The sequence below is a fragment of the Stegostoma tigrinum genome, chromosome 27 (genome assembly GCF_030684315.1).
Source record: "Stegostoma tigrinum isolate sSteTig4 chromosome 27, sSteTig4.hap1, whole genome shotgun sequence".
NCBI classification, from domain to species: Eukaryota; Metazoa; Chordata; class Chondrichthyes; order Orectolobiformes; family Stegostomatidae; genus Stegostoma; species Stegostoma tigrinum.
Genome location: NC_081380.1, coordinates 26,935,960 through 26,949,175, shown reverse-complemented (window position 1 = coordinate 26,949,175; position 13,216 = coordinate 26,935,960). Strand labels below are relative to the sequence as shown.

Here is a 13,216-nt window from a genome sequence, read left to right as displayed (position 1 = left end):
CAGCAAGACATCATTACTTCTGTACTCAAATCCTCTTAAACTAAATACCAACACACCATTTGCCTTTTCACTTTCTTACTGCACCTGCTTTTCATGATTTAGTCAAGGACAACCAGACCCCTTTGGATAGCCACACTTCTCAACGCTATAAAAACCTTTTTTTCCCTACAAAACTGAATAACTTTTCACGTATTCACATGATATTCTAGTTGCCAAATCCTAGCTCATTCAGCTGGCTCAAGACCACTTCAATTTTTGTACACTGTCCTCTCATGTTACTTTCCCAAGTAGGCTGGTGTTTTCAGAAAATATGGAAATATTTCAATTAGTTCCCAATTTAAGTTATTTACATAGTTTGCGAACAGTTGTGAGCCTCCCACAGATCTTAGTGGTACCCATTAGATCAGCCAGCCATCCTGAGAATGATCTATTTAATCTTACTCTCTGCTTTCCACCTATTCATCAATTCTCAATCCAAAGGTGTATATTCCCTCTAATTCCATGTACTCTGATTTCATTGACTAACCTATGAGCGACCTCATCAAAAGTCTTCTCAAAGTTCAAATACAGCATATCCAATACTTCCTTTTCGTCAATGCTAAAAGCAATAATATCTTCAAAAAACTCCAACAAGTTGCTGAAACATGATTTCCATTCCATAAATTCAAGATGACTCTGCTCAAAGTTGTCATTCTTTTTCCCCCCTAAAAGTTCTTTTATTTCATCCTTTATAATAGATTCTAAGATTTTCCCTGCTATGGGCATCAAGCTAACAGGTAGGTTTCCACCCTTCCCTCCTCCACTGTTATGAAATCGTGGAGTTACATTTGCTATATTCGAGTCAACATGAACCTTCCCACAATCTTTATAATTACCAAAGATAACCATTAATGCGTCCATTATCCTCATCCTGCATTCTTCGACACTCTGGGATGAATCTGGTCCCCCAAGTAGGAAAATCCCATTTATAGCAATGTTCCTCATCAAATGCTGTTCCACGTGCCAAAGCTTCAAGAAAATGATTAAATCTTCTACAACAAGGAAATTTTATGTCAAACTGGTGACATACTAACCTTCCTCTTCATCTTCTCCATCCTGCTGGTTTTTTTTGTATTTCTTTTTCCTTGGCTTTGAGGCATTTTGCATTTTTGGAATATCACGACCATAATACAGCAGGAAATGATTATAGACATCTCGCAACTCATCAGTTGACTGTACGTCTTTCAATCTACACAAGTAGAAAGAATGAATATCAGATAAAAGCACAAAGCAAAATTTATAAGAACAAATACAGAAGAAAGCAAAATTGTTTCAAGCCTTTTGCATTAAAAAAGAGCCAAGAGAAATCAATGGAGCATCGACATTTACAAAGAAAATGCTTCAAAGCAGAAATATGTGCATAATTATTTAGACTATACTAATGGCACTTCCCTAAGCTGTAGTAACTGCATATCAAGGAAAATACATTGCTTTTGGGAAGGGGTGCAATGCAGATGCAAAAGTATATTGAAAAAGAATCAAATTATTGAAACAGACGGCAAAAACAACCAAATTATGTTATGTAAAGGTGTTAAGAAAACTTTCTGGAGAGAAAACAAAAATCGGTAATGAAGAAAAATTATTTCCTCAGATGGTGTAAACTTACTTCATAGGAATATATTTCTAATATTAGGGCTCTTGTGGTGAGTGGTGCTGCCCCTCCCTCTGAGCCAAAAGACCCAGTTTCAAGTCCCACCTACTCCAGAGATATGTAATAACGCTTCTGAACAGGGGTTGATTAGAAAGTATCTATCATTTTAATATGGATTGGCTTCGTGCGGTGATGGCATCCATAACTTTGAGCCAGGACAACAGGGTTCAAGTCCCACCCCACTTCAAGAGGTAAATTGGAACATCTCCAACAGATTGAACAGAAAATATTAGCAATTTTGATATTTGCAGCAGGCCATTCAGGAGGGACATCATTAAGCACTTTGATAAAGGGTAGCAGAAATCTACAAGTCCTGAAAGCTGTAAAACAGCCAACATCTGTAGACATTTGGAGGAAGAGCATTCCATGCAGTTCACTACATGTCAGGCAGTGGGTCACAATGTGTGTCTCATCATTCTCTGATACATAATTTATCCAATACAATGTCTTCAGTCATTCAATTCTACGATTTCAAAATATATGCTCTTTTGCAAAAATCACAAGCATCTTAATCAACAATCCCATGTTTTAATGATTAAATGAGGAAATAAAGAACCTTCATATTCATACATCACGCAGCAGAAGAGACCCTTCAGCCCAATGAGTCTAAACCAAAGGATCTGTATTTAACTTCTCAGAAAAAACGATTTAGGACTCGATATTCCAGTCATAACATCAAGAAGTTACCTTTCAATGTCTGCTGTGTCAAGTGCCCTAACTCCATCAGCCAGGGGTTTGTCTGGATCAGCAGAAATTTGTTCATATTGGTATGCCTGCATCTTCTGGAACAGTCGTGTAAGGTTTTCCTTTCGCGTTCTAAGCTGCGTCCACTGTATTAAAGAATTACAAACGGTGATTCAGGCTGGACTATGCTATATTAGACCCACTAAAGCAGAGTGTGAGAGAGAGCCAGATGAAGATTTGTTTTAAAATTAAAAGTTCTAAATTACTCTAGAATATACAGTGCAGTTGAATCAACTACACAGGGGCAATTTCTCACCATGAAATCTGCAGTTTCAAAAGAGCACAAATTGTGCAAATTATTGTGCCACTGTGAACAGATGTTAAGAGTGGTTTTCTACAGGTCAAGAGTCCACATTGACTTCACAAGCTTCAAAATCTCTGCCCCCCCCCCCCCGCCAACCGCATCCCAAAACCAGCCTAGCTCATCCCAGTCTTCCTAACCTGTCCTTGCTCCCACCTCAAGCCCCACCCCCACCTCCTACCAACCTCATCCCACCCCCTTGACATGTCCGTCCTCCCTGGACTGACCTATCTCCTACCTACCTCCCCAACTACACTCACCTTTACTGGCTCCATCCCCACCTCTTTGACCGGTCTGTCTCCTCTCCACCTATCTTCTCCGCCATCCATCTTCTATCCGCCTCCCCCTCTCTCCCTATTTATTTCAGATCCCCCTTCCCTTGCCCCATTTCTGAAGAAGGGTCTAGGCCTGAAACGTCAGCTTTCCGGCTCCTCTGATGCTGCTTGGCCTGTGGTGTTCATCTGGCTGTACACATAGTTCCTACTATCCTTAGACAGTGACCCCGGTTTCTAGGCTCCCTGGTCATCAGGAATATCCCAAGGGAACTAAGTGTCCCGTAGTTCAAGATTCTCTTTTCTGCCTTTCCTTAAATAACAGTATTACATTGATTTCTTGAAGGGTGTGGAAGTCAGCAATGTTGATTCTTATTAATTAAACAGTTAGGAATTTATTCTATTTTAAACATCAATGCTTACCTTTTCATCCCATTGCCAGACCTTCCACAAGTCATTGATGTTCAGTTCTGGCTCCACATACTCCTTTCTGTAGAATGCAATGAAAGGCACCTAGGAAAATAAAGATACGTTAATAAAGTGGACAAAGAAAATGTACTTATTAAGAACAACTTCTTTCAAGAGCTGTTTTAAGAAACATGTTAACAGATATTAACTCGTGTTACATCAATACTTTACATCTATCATCCCAAAGATGCAACAACCTTCTTTAATGTCGTGATTTTTATGAATTCAATTTATACCAGTTTTCTTCTAAGTTAGTCTTCAAAATAACATCCTTTTACTTACAAATACAGGAATTATCCTCAAAAACACTTGCACTTTTTACAGTGGCAACATTTCATATGCTTCACGAACTTCAACAGTGGGGAAGCTTCTCAAAGTAATTATTTGGGATATAATTAGTAGTCACATAGATTGATTAAAGACAACCAGCATGTGTTTCTAAAAAGGAAACCAACTGATAATGGGAACTGCAGATGCTGGAGAATCCAAGATAATAAAGTGTGAAGCTGGATGAACACAGCAGGCCAAGCAGCACTCCTGAGATGCTGCTTGGCCTGCTGTGTTCATCCAGCTTCACACTTTATTATCTTTCAGCCAACTGAGGTTTTTTGAAAAAGTTAACAACAGTGGGGGCTGATGAGGGTAATGCTGTTAATGTGGTGTACATGGACTTCTGGAAGGCGTTCAATACAGGCCACAGAACAGACTTCTGGGAAATGAAACTGCTCATGTAGCAAAAGGAACAGTAGCAATATGATTGCAAAATTTGACTAAGAGCAATGGTCAATGGCTACTCTCTTTGGGTTGCAGGAACGTTTGTAGTGGAATTCCCCAAGGGTCTGTATTGGGACATTTGATTTTCCTGACATTCATTAATGATGCCAACCTTGGTTTGCAGAGGTCAAGTTCAAATTTTACAGATGATCTGAAAGATCGAAGCAGCCTGGAACCCTAGAAGGACTAGTTGTTGAGGTGGTTAGATAGGCAACAGATGAAGTTCAATGCCAACAAACATGAAGTGATACATTTTTGACAGATAATATAAAGTAAGGGGTACAATTCTAAGGGAGATACGGGGCAGAGGGGTTTGGGTACATAATACCATAGATCACTGAATGTGGCAGGGCAGGTGGATACAGCAGTTAAGAAAGTGTGCACCATCCTTGTCTTTATTAATAGTGGCGAGAATACAAACGCAAGGAGGTACAAGATACTTGTTTGTCATCACCTGAAGTAATGCATAGTTTTGGCAGCATGCTATAAAAGGATGTGAATGTTTTGGAGAGATCACAAAGGAGACATTTATAATAATAGTTCCAGGGATAAGAAATTTCAGTTGTGAGGATCGATTGGAGAGTTTGGAACTATCCTCTTTGGACAGAAGGCTAAGAAGTTTTCAAACATGTGTGGGGTTTGGATAGCATAGGGAGAGAGAAAATCTTCCTATTCATTATTAGGTTGAAGCACAAGAGGACACAGATTTAAAGTGATACGCACAAACTGCAAGTGAGATGTGAGAAAAAGTATGTTTTCACACAACAAGTGATTTGGCTGGAGTGTACGCTGCCTGGAAATATGGTGGAGGTAGGTTCAACTTATACATTCAGGAGGACACTGGATAATTAGTGACGTACAAATAACATGGAAGGGTATTGAAAAAAGGCAGGAGGATACAGCTAAGACACACTCTGAACTTTTACAGCTGGTGCAGGCATGATGGGCCAAATAGCTTGCATTTGTACTGTACCACATCTGGAATTTTGTGATCAAGCAAAATTGGACAGAGACAGACAAGGTTTTGGTCTAAGAGACATTTTTAATATGTAAATGGGGAGCAGTATAGGATGGGAATGTCGCTGCGCAGTGCCTTGACAGCTGTAACAGTGAGATTAAAATCAGGTAAAATGTGCAGGTGTAGGAAGGAGACTCAAATGATTGAGTTAGAAGAAATCTGATTGATGGATGAAATGAGCAAAAGATGGACAACACATTTAAGGCCCTGAGAAGAAAGGAAGATTAGATATGGCTGCCATTTGAAAATAGAGATGATGCGTTTCTTGAGAACAGATGAAAGATCAGAAGGCAAAGAGAGGAGAGTTTCTGAACAGTCAGCCAGCTAGAAAAGGAAATTTAGTTGGTTAGCAGTTTGGTGGGAACAAGGCCATCGCATGATGTGGGTTTCACATACAAGATGAATTTGGAGACAGAGTGACGAGAGAAAGAAGAAAATTTAGAAAAAGCTGTGAGACGAGTGCTTATGAGAATGGTAACTATAGAAGTTTGGATCAGCAAACAAGGGAAAAGCAAATGCCAGAAGGTGCTGAACAGATTGAGTTCTATCTTTGTAGCAACAAAAATCAGTGAACTCGTTACTTGTTATTGATGGAGATTGTGAAGGAGGCACATGAAGGTGGCTACAGAAATTTGCAGTGGAGGAGAGAAAATGGAACATTAACCATTGCGTTCCAAAATAACCAGTGAATACTAAACAAATTTGGACAGTAGGAGATAGAATTATATGGTCCAACTCCATCTGGTGATGAGCAATTAATGGTTAACATAGATGTTCTAGCCTGCATCCAAGGAAGAGGATGTGAGGATCTTAGCTGGAGGATTTCCAGGGTGAGTGAATGAGTAATAGTTTTCATGGAAAAATGGAGTTCCAAGGTGGAGGACAGGGTAAGACTGAACAGGTTTGTCGCAGCATAAATGCCATGATGAATGAAGAGCCAAAGGCTAGGAAATTAATCATGTGTAAGTGCAGCTCCCACGTAGATATGAAAACACAGATGACATTTCTTTGAAATCTTCTACAGTGATGCTGTCTCAATGTTCACATAAATGTCCTAGTTTCTGTAACAGCAATACCTCAGCTGAGGAGTCAAAGTTGATTAGCATAGGAATATTTTTAAAAGTTTGTACACCCGCCTTGGAAATGTAATGTTTTACTGTGAAAATCAGCAGTTCCTATCCTCATTCAAAGGGGCCCATTGTTGCATGTCCAAACTCCCAAAATGGTTTGTGTTACCTTGCTTCGAAGTTCAAATTTGCAAACCCATCTCCATGGTCCCAATACATTAGTGACATTTTACAATTCTATTGACCTGTAGTTTGGTTTACATTTGTAAGATGGAGCTATGAAATGGGTCCAGGCCCAAGCTTTCCTGCTCCTAAGATGCTGCTTGGTCTGCTGTGTTCATCCAGCTCTACACCTTGTTATCTCGGATTCTCCAGCATCCGCAGTTGCTAGGGGTGGCACGGTGGCTCAGTGGTTAGCACTGCAGCCTCACAGCGCCAGGGACCCGGGTTTGATTCCAGCCTCGGGCAACTGTCTGTGTGGAGTTTGCACATTCTCCCCGTGTCTGTGTGGGTTTCATCCGGGTGCTCTGGTTTCCTCCCACAGTCCAAAGATGTGCAGACTAGGTGGATCAGCCATGCTAAATTGCCCGTAGTGTTCAGGGGTGTGGGGGTTATAGGGGGATGGCTCTGGGTGGGATGCTTCAAGGGGTGGTGTGGGCTTGTTGGGCCGAAGGGCCTGTTTCCACACTATAGGGAATCTAATCTAACCTAATCTATTATCTATGAAATGCTTGCTGTTTTAACTCAAATAATGCCATTAAAGCTCGCAGCAAAATAGAAGTACCTCAAAATGCTGGTTCCTCATAAAATTGAGTGCTTCTTTTATCTTCTGGATAGTAGCAGGGCCTTTGCGGCTAAAGTTGCTCACACCCTGGCCACGTTCGAGGTATTCTGAGCTTTCCTAGGATAGTAAACAGATGTTGAGTTGACAAGAGCTTCCTAAAACAAATGGCCATTTCATACACCTTTCAGCACAAGAAGTAAATTGTACATTATTTCAAAAGCAACACTATGTAGAATTTGCTTAAAACATTGCATATTTTTAAGATCGAGCCGTTCATCTTAAACTACAGCAATATAACCTAATGCTTCATATTTGTCATAATGCTCCTTAAATAAATAAGTTATACAAAGCAACAAATCAATTCAAGTTATTAGAACTCAATCTGTGAAGGGGTTAGAGAATGTGAGATACCAAACAGGATCCATTACTTTTAGGGCTCATTTCAGCAAGATCACTGAATCACTGTGTCTCTATTGGCTCCCTGAAAGAGCCTTCCAATTAGTCCCAGTCAGCTGTTCTTACCCAATAGCCATGAACATCATCATCTTTTTGTACTCATCCATTTATTTAGTGATACAGTTATACTCTTTGGTCCAACTTACATGCGCCGACCAGACATTCCAATCTGACGTGGTCCCAAATCCCTCTAAGCCCTTACTGTTCATATACCCATCCAGATGCCTTTAAATGTTGGTATGGTACGTGCCTCCACCACGTCCTCTGGCAGCTCATTTCATGCACCATCCTCTGCGTGAAAGATTTATCCCTTAGATCCTTTTTAAGTCTTTCCTCTCTCATGTTAAACCCATGTCCTCTAATTTTGGATTCCCCACACTGGGCTATTTACCCTATCCATGCCCTTCATGATTTAATAAACCTCTACAAGGTCAGCTCTCAGCCTCTTGATGCTCCAGGAAAAATAGGCCCCGCCTATTCAGCCTATCCCTGTGGCTCAAATCCTCTAGACCTTGCAAAACACTTGTAAGCCTCTTCTGTACCCTCTCAAGTTTAAAAACATTCTTCCTACAGAAGGATGACCAGAATTGCATGCAGTATTTCAAAAGTGGCTTCAGCATGACATCCCAGCTCCTATACTTAATGTTTGGTCAATGAAGGCAAATAGCTTTGTCACCATCCTGTCTACCTGTGACTCCACGTTCAAGGAACTATGCACCTGTACCCCAACTTTCAGAAGTTATCATCAATCTGCCATTGCCACTAATCTTTCAGGTACTAGCTTACAATTCATAGTGTAATTGAGTTGTTACATTTGTGAAGAGGGTTTGCAAAAAATGCCCGGACGCATGACCTAATTTAGTACATGTCAGACAGCATGTGACTGCAAATGGAAGACTATTTGTTTGTAGTTTGGGTTTACGCCTTTCAATGTTTGCTGTGTGTCATTCTCTTGTTTTGGGATTAGAAGCAAAAATAGAGCTTCTCTCCTGGAATGGAGTGTAGGGTACTTCGTGGAAAGCTCAGCTCACTTGGTTTTAAATTTTAGCTTGTGAAATTTCCAGAAAGAGGGGTGTTTGGTTAGAAATCAGCTGATTATTAAAAGACTGAGAAAGTTTAAGCTTTCAGTTTTGTGACTGTTCATTAAATCGACGGTGCAGTTCATAGATCAGAACTGGGGAGTAGTTAAGTCAAACCAAAAGATTTGATCTGGAAGGATAATTTCTCTGGACTGCATTCGCTATAAAATGATGATGTTGAGGTATACCTGAAACCTTGATTTGCTGTACATTTTAAAATTTTCCAAACTCTGTTCCATATTTAGATAGCTTCGTTCTTTTTATGATTTATTTCACAATAGGAAATCAATTTATGTTTTATTCCTGCAGCCCTGTGATGCCTTTGTTTCAACAAACAATCACTTTAAATTTAAAAAAATTATCAAGCCAGACTTCATTCTGGGATCTGACTTGTCCGGTACTAATATAAGCTGGGATCATATCAATTTTGATGCCACCACCACAGTTCATTCATTTGGGCATCATTTCAAGTAGGTGCACTGAAGATTAATTTATAATCGCATACATATTCCACTGCAGGCCCATGATGAGACCTTCCTATTTTAGGATTGTGAATTAGCATTGTAAAGTCAGAAGCCTAAAAAAAAATCTTGTATTTTCTCATTGGTCACTCTGGAATCCTTTAGTTTGCTCCACTGAAATACTAGTATTTGTGTTTTGAGTAGAGGTAGATCATCCTACAACCAGCCAAATCCTAAGTTATCCAAGCAGCAATCTCAACAATAACACAAATATCCAAAAAGTGCTAAATTCTCTCACTGCATATGAACTATCATTTTCTAGCTACATTGTGACAGATTTAAAATAGTAGAAATATAATCCCAAATTTGGGAAACAGATCTGGGGTCTGACCTGCAAAGAAATGGTCGGCGTTGAGAAGCCGTTTCTATAAATCCAGTCAGCCTCTTCCTCTAGCTCGTCATCTTCAGCAGGTTTGACTGGAATGCCACGAAGCTTTTGAAAGAATTTAATCAAGTCAATTGAACAATTACTGTACTTAGGTGCATTAAAGTTTTACAGCATTTTATTAAGGTTAAACAGATCAAAATTGCCTTGGAATAAACCTCATGGACATGGTTTAAAAAAAAGAAACTGTTCTCATGCACAGGATACACTGGCAGGTTTGCTTGTAACCCAACACTCATTCCAGAAAGCTTCTGGTAAGCCTTGGCTTTGAAATAGAGCAGTCTTTACAGCGAGGATGCTAAATAAAGAGCAGAAACAAGAGAATGCAGATAGGATATCATTCCCCAAGTCAGAATAACCATGATCGGGAGGAAATCAAGGAAGCTCTGATTGCTAGTTTAATTCCATATTGCAATATAGCGTGATGGGCAAATAAGAGGTGTTACTAAAATAACTTTATGGAGAGTTAAGCTGCTAGATTTACCCTTAATTTATCCCATTTAGCAGCGAAACTACCATACAACACAGTGTAGGATCAACAGAAAAGATGTGGAAGCATTAGAAAAAGGTGCAGAGGAGATTTACCATTTGCTTAGAATAGAGGGAAGGTCTTATGAGGAAAGGTTGAGACAGCTAGAGTTTTTCTCATTAGAATGACGAAGGATGAGAGGTGATTTGATAGAGGTGTACAACATGATCAGAGGTATAAATAGAGTGGACAGCCAGAGACCTTTTTCCTGGGGTGGAGGTACTATTACGAGGGGGCATAGTTTTAAAGGGAGTGGAGGCAGATATAGGGGAGACGTCAGAGGTAGGTTCTTCCCTCAGAGTGGTAAGGGCATGGAGTGCATTGCCAGAGAGGGTAGTGGAGTCATTAGGGGCATTTAAGCAGCTATTAGACAGGCATATGGATGATAGTATAAGATAGGGGTGCATAGACCTTAGGTTTAGGGTAAAGGTTTGGCACAACAACATGGGCTGTAGGGCCTGTACTGTTCTACGTTCTACATAACTAATGGCAGAACTGAGTTCTGTCTTATCAAGAACACTGCAATCACTTTTTGTCAATGGTACCACAAACAGGTGTGTCTGCAACAATTAGATTTGTGCAAACAAGATCAAGTAGTTCTTTTCATTAGGTTTCTACCTTTGATTAGGTTTCTCACCAGTGATGCAAGCCAGATTTGACAGCCATAACGTTCTGGAGCCAGCCAACAATGGTGCTTCTGGCAGTTTAAAAGATCATTACGTTTGTGCCTTTGTTTCCCCTCGAACAATAATTGGTGACCTCGAACACAGAGTAACATGCTGATTTATCAGCTGAACTGCACATTAGGTGGTTAGCTTTGACCTTTCTTGTTCTGAAGCTCCCAGCACCATGCTCATTCAAAAGGGTATTCACACATTTTGGTGAATTGATCCCAGTTGCGGGAATGGATATGCTCAAGAACCTAGACTGTCTGCTGAAAGATACTATGTCAAGCTTGAACTTGTCAGATTGCATTTGACTTCTCTTTGATAGACTTCCAATAGCTTTTCTGCCTGCCTCTTGATTAGATTAGATTCCCTAGTGTGGAGACAGGCCCTTCGACCCAACAAGTCCACACCGCCCCTTGAAGCATCCCACCAAGGCCCATCCCCCCATAACCCACACACCCCTGAACACTACGGGCAATTTAGCATGGCTGATCCACCTAGTCTGCACATCTTTGGACTGTGGGAGGAAACCAGAGCACCGGATGAAACCCACACAGACACAGGGAGAATGTGCAAACTCCACACAGACAGTTGCCCGAGGCTGGAATTGAACCCAGGTCCCTGGCACTGAGAGACTGCAGTGCTAAATTGATGCAAATGAAGGGAACTTAGCGAGGTTTACTGGATAGTGATTGCTGAAATTTTAGTTTCATCCAGTTGCCTAATATCAGTAACTACTGAATGAAACAAAATTAGTCATAAATAGTCAAGTTTCAGTGGTGGGACATTTGCAACAGATTCCTGACCGAAAGAGCTAAGGAATTGAAACCCAACTGCATGTTGAGAAATGCAGGCATTTACCCAAATTCAATGTTTTTATCTGGAAACAGAACCAGGAAGAAAAACTGGCCGAGTAGTAGCATGAAAGGTTAAATTTACTTACTAACTACTGACATATAATACTTAGCATGCTGTGGATTTATGAATTTACAAGGATACTGATGCAGAATAACTCAGATGTTTAATTCAAGATGACAAAAGAATTTGGTAAAACAGAAATAGCGAACCCAGTGGGTGATTAATGACTTAAATGGATTAAAGTCTTACAATGCACATGCTTAGAACCAGGACAGAATAGCGTTGTAGCACATGGCTTGCCACTGTTCTAACTGAGGTAAGTACATACATTCAATGCTTAAACTAGATAAGCAAGCTTACAGTGCAACAGAGCAATTTAAACGGCTATTTTGTAAAAACCTAAACTGAAAGCTTAATTTTTAAATGCTTGAATCCTCTTTTTGTTTAATCAAACAATAACGGCAAAGTATTTGCAATTCACTTCCCCCTCTATAGTCAAACAAATGAACCTGAACTGAGGTTCATCTGAGGTGATATTCAAATATAGAGTGTATAAATTCAATTAAGAGCATAGGACCATATGCTCACAGTGTAAAATGAGCACCAGCACATGACGCTGTGTTGTTCAGTTGTTTTATAAGAAATCAACCAAAATAGCAGACTTAAGCTGGATAAAATCAAAGAGCTCTTTTCTGAGACCTTTTATACAGTTCCGAAACAAGGCCAAATTAAAGCATATGGCCCACTTCCTTCAAAATGTGCACTAACCTGGAATCTTTCTGGCATATCTGTAACTCTGATTTCATTGTCCTGATCAGTGAGGTGACTGCTTTCCAGCTCACTAGGCTCATAAATCTCAAAGATACTACGGCGGCTGACACGTTTTTTGGTGGTTTTTTTTGGACGAACTCTGGTTTCACCTTCTCCCAATTCTTCATCTTCAAACTCATATTCATCTTCAAGTTCCTCATCATACTCATTGTATTTTTCAAACTCATCATAATCAAAATCTACTCCGAAGATCTCCTGAGCTTCTTGAAGAGCACTGCAATGAAAAGTAAAATTTTTATGTACAGTAGCTGGAATTCCACTGGGGCAAAACAATCCAACCTTTGCTAAGTTTGGAATTCAAGACTGAAATTACAAACTGTCATGCAACGACGCTTAAAGATGATATATTGACATGATATGCCAACATACCAAAGTTCTTACAAAAGCTGATTATGAGCAGATTATGTTTTTTTTTAATATTTAATTTGAAACTGCAGCAAGCACAATAAAGCTGTAGGAAGGTTTATAACACCAACTTTATTTGTGCATTTTTCCATCAATGTTGGTTACTAGGCATTGTAATAATAAAGAATACTGTGTGGTTTGCAAAACATTATCTGCATAGGACATTTACTCACGCATCTGTGTAACCTGGGAACTTCCTCTTCCATTTTGGTTTTTTGATTGGTTGTCCATCATCATCAACAATGAAGTCATCAATATCTGTTGAGAGTGGAAAATCAATTTGAAATTTTACAATTTTTGTTCCTGTAGAGTCATATACCAGATTTTGTTTCAGAAAAGTAACACCATTTTCTTTCATGGTTCAGT

At 39.8% G+C, this 13,216-nt stretch overlaps 1 protein-coding gene across 1 annotated transcript in view; it reads right to left on the bottom strand.

Annotated features, from left to right (window-relative positions):
- supt6h (SPT6 homolog, histone chaperone and transcription elongation factor) overlaps positions 1–13,216 on the bottom strand; it is a 71,199-nt gene that overhangs the window by 46,184 nt on the left and 11,799 nt on the right. The window contains exons 6-12 of the mRNA XM_048557526.2: positions 13,024–13,108; positions 12,383–12,659; positions 9,506–9,607; positions 7,119–7,235; positions 3,431–3,520; positions 2,378–2,520; positions 1,074–1,228 (exon numbers count right to left, since the gene is read on the bottom strand). Coding sequence (XP_048413483.2) covers positions 1,074–1,228; positions 2,378–2,520; positions 3,431–3,520; positions 7,119–7,235; positions 9,506–9,607; positions 12,383–12,659; positions 13,024–13,108 — 969 coding nt within the window. The remainder of the gene's footprint in view (positions 1–1,073; positions 1,229–2,377; positions 2,521–3,430; positions 3,521–7,118; positions 7,236–9,505; positions 9,608–12,382; positions 12,660–13,023; positions 13,109–13,216) is intronic.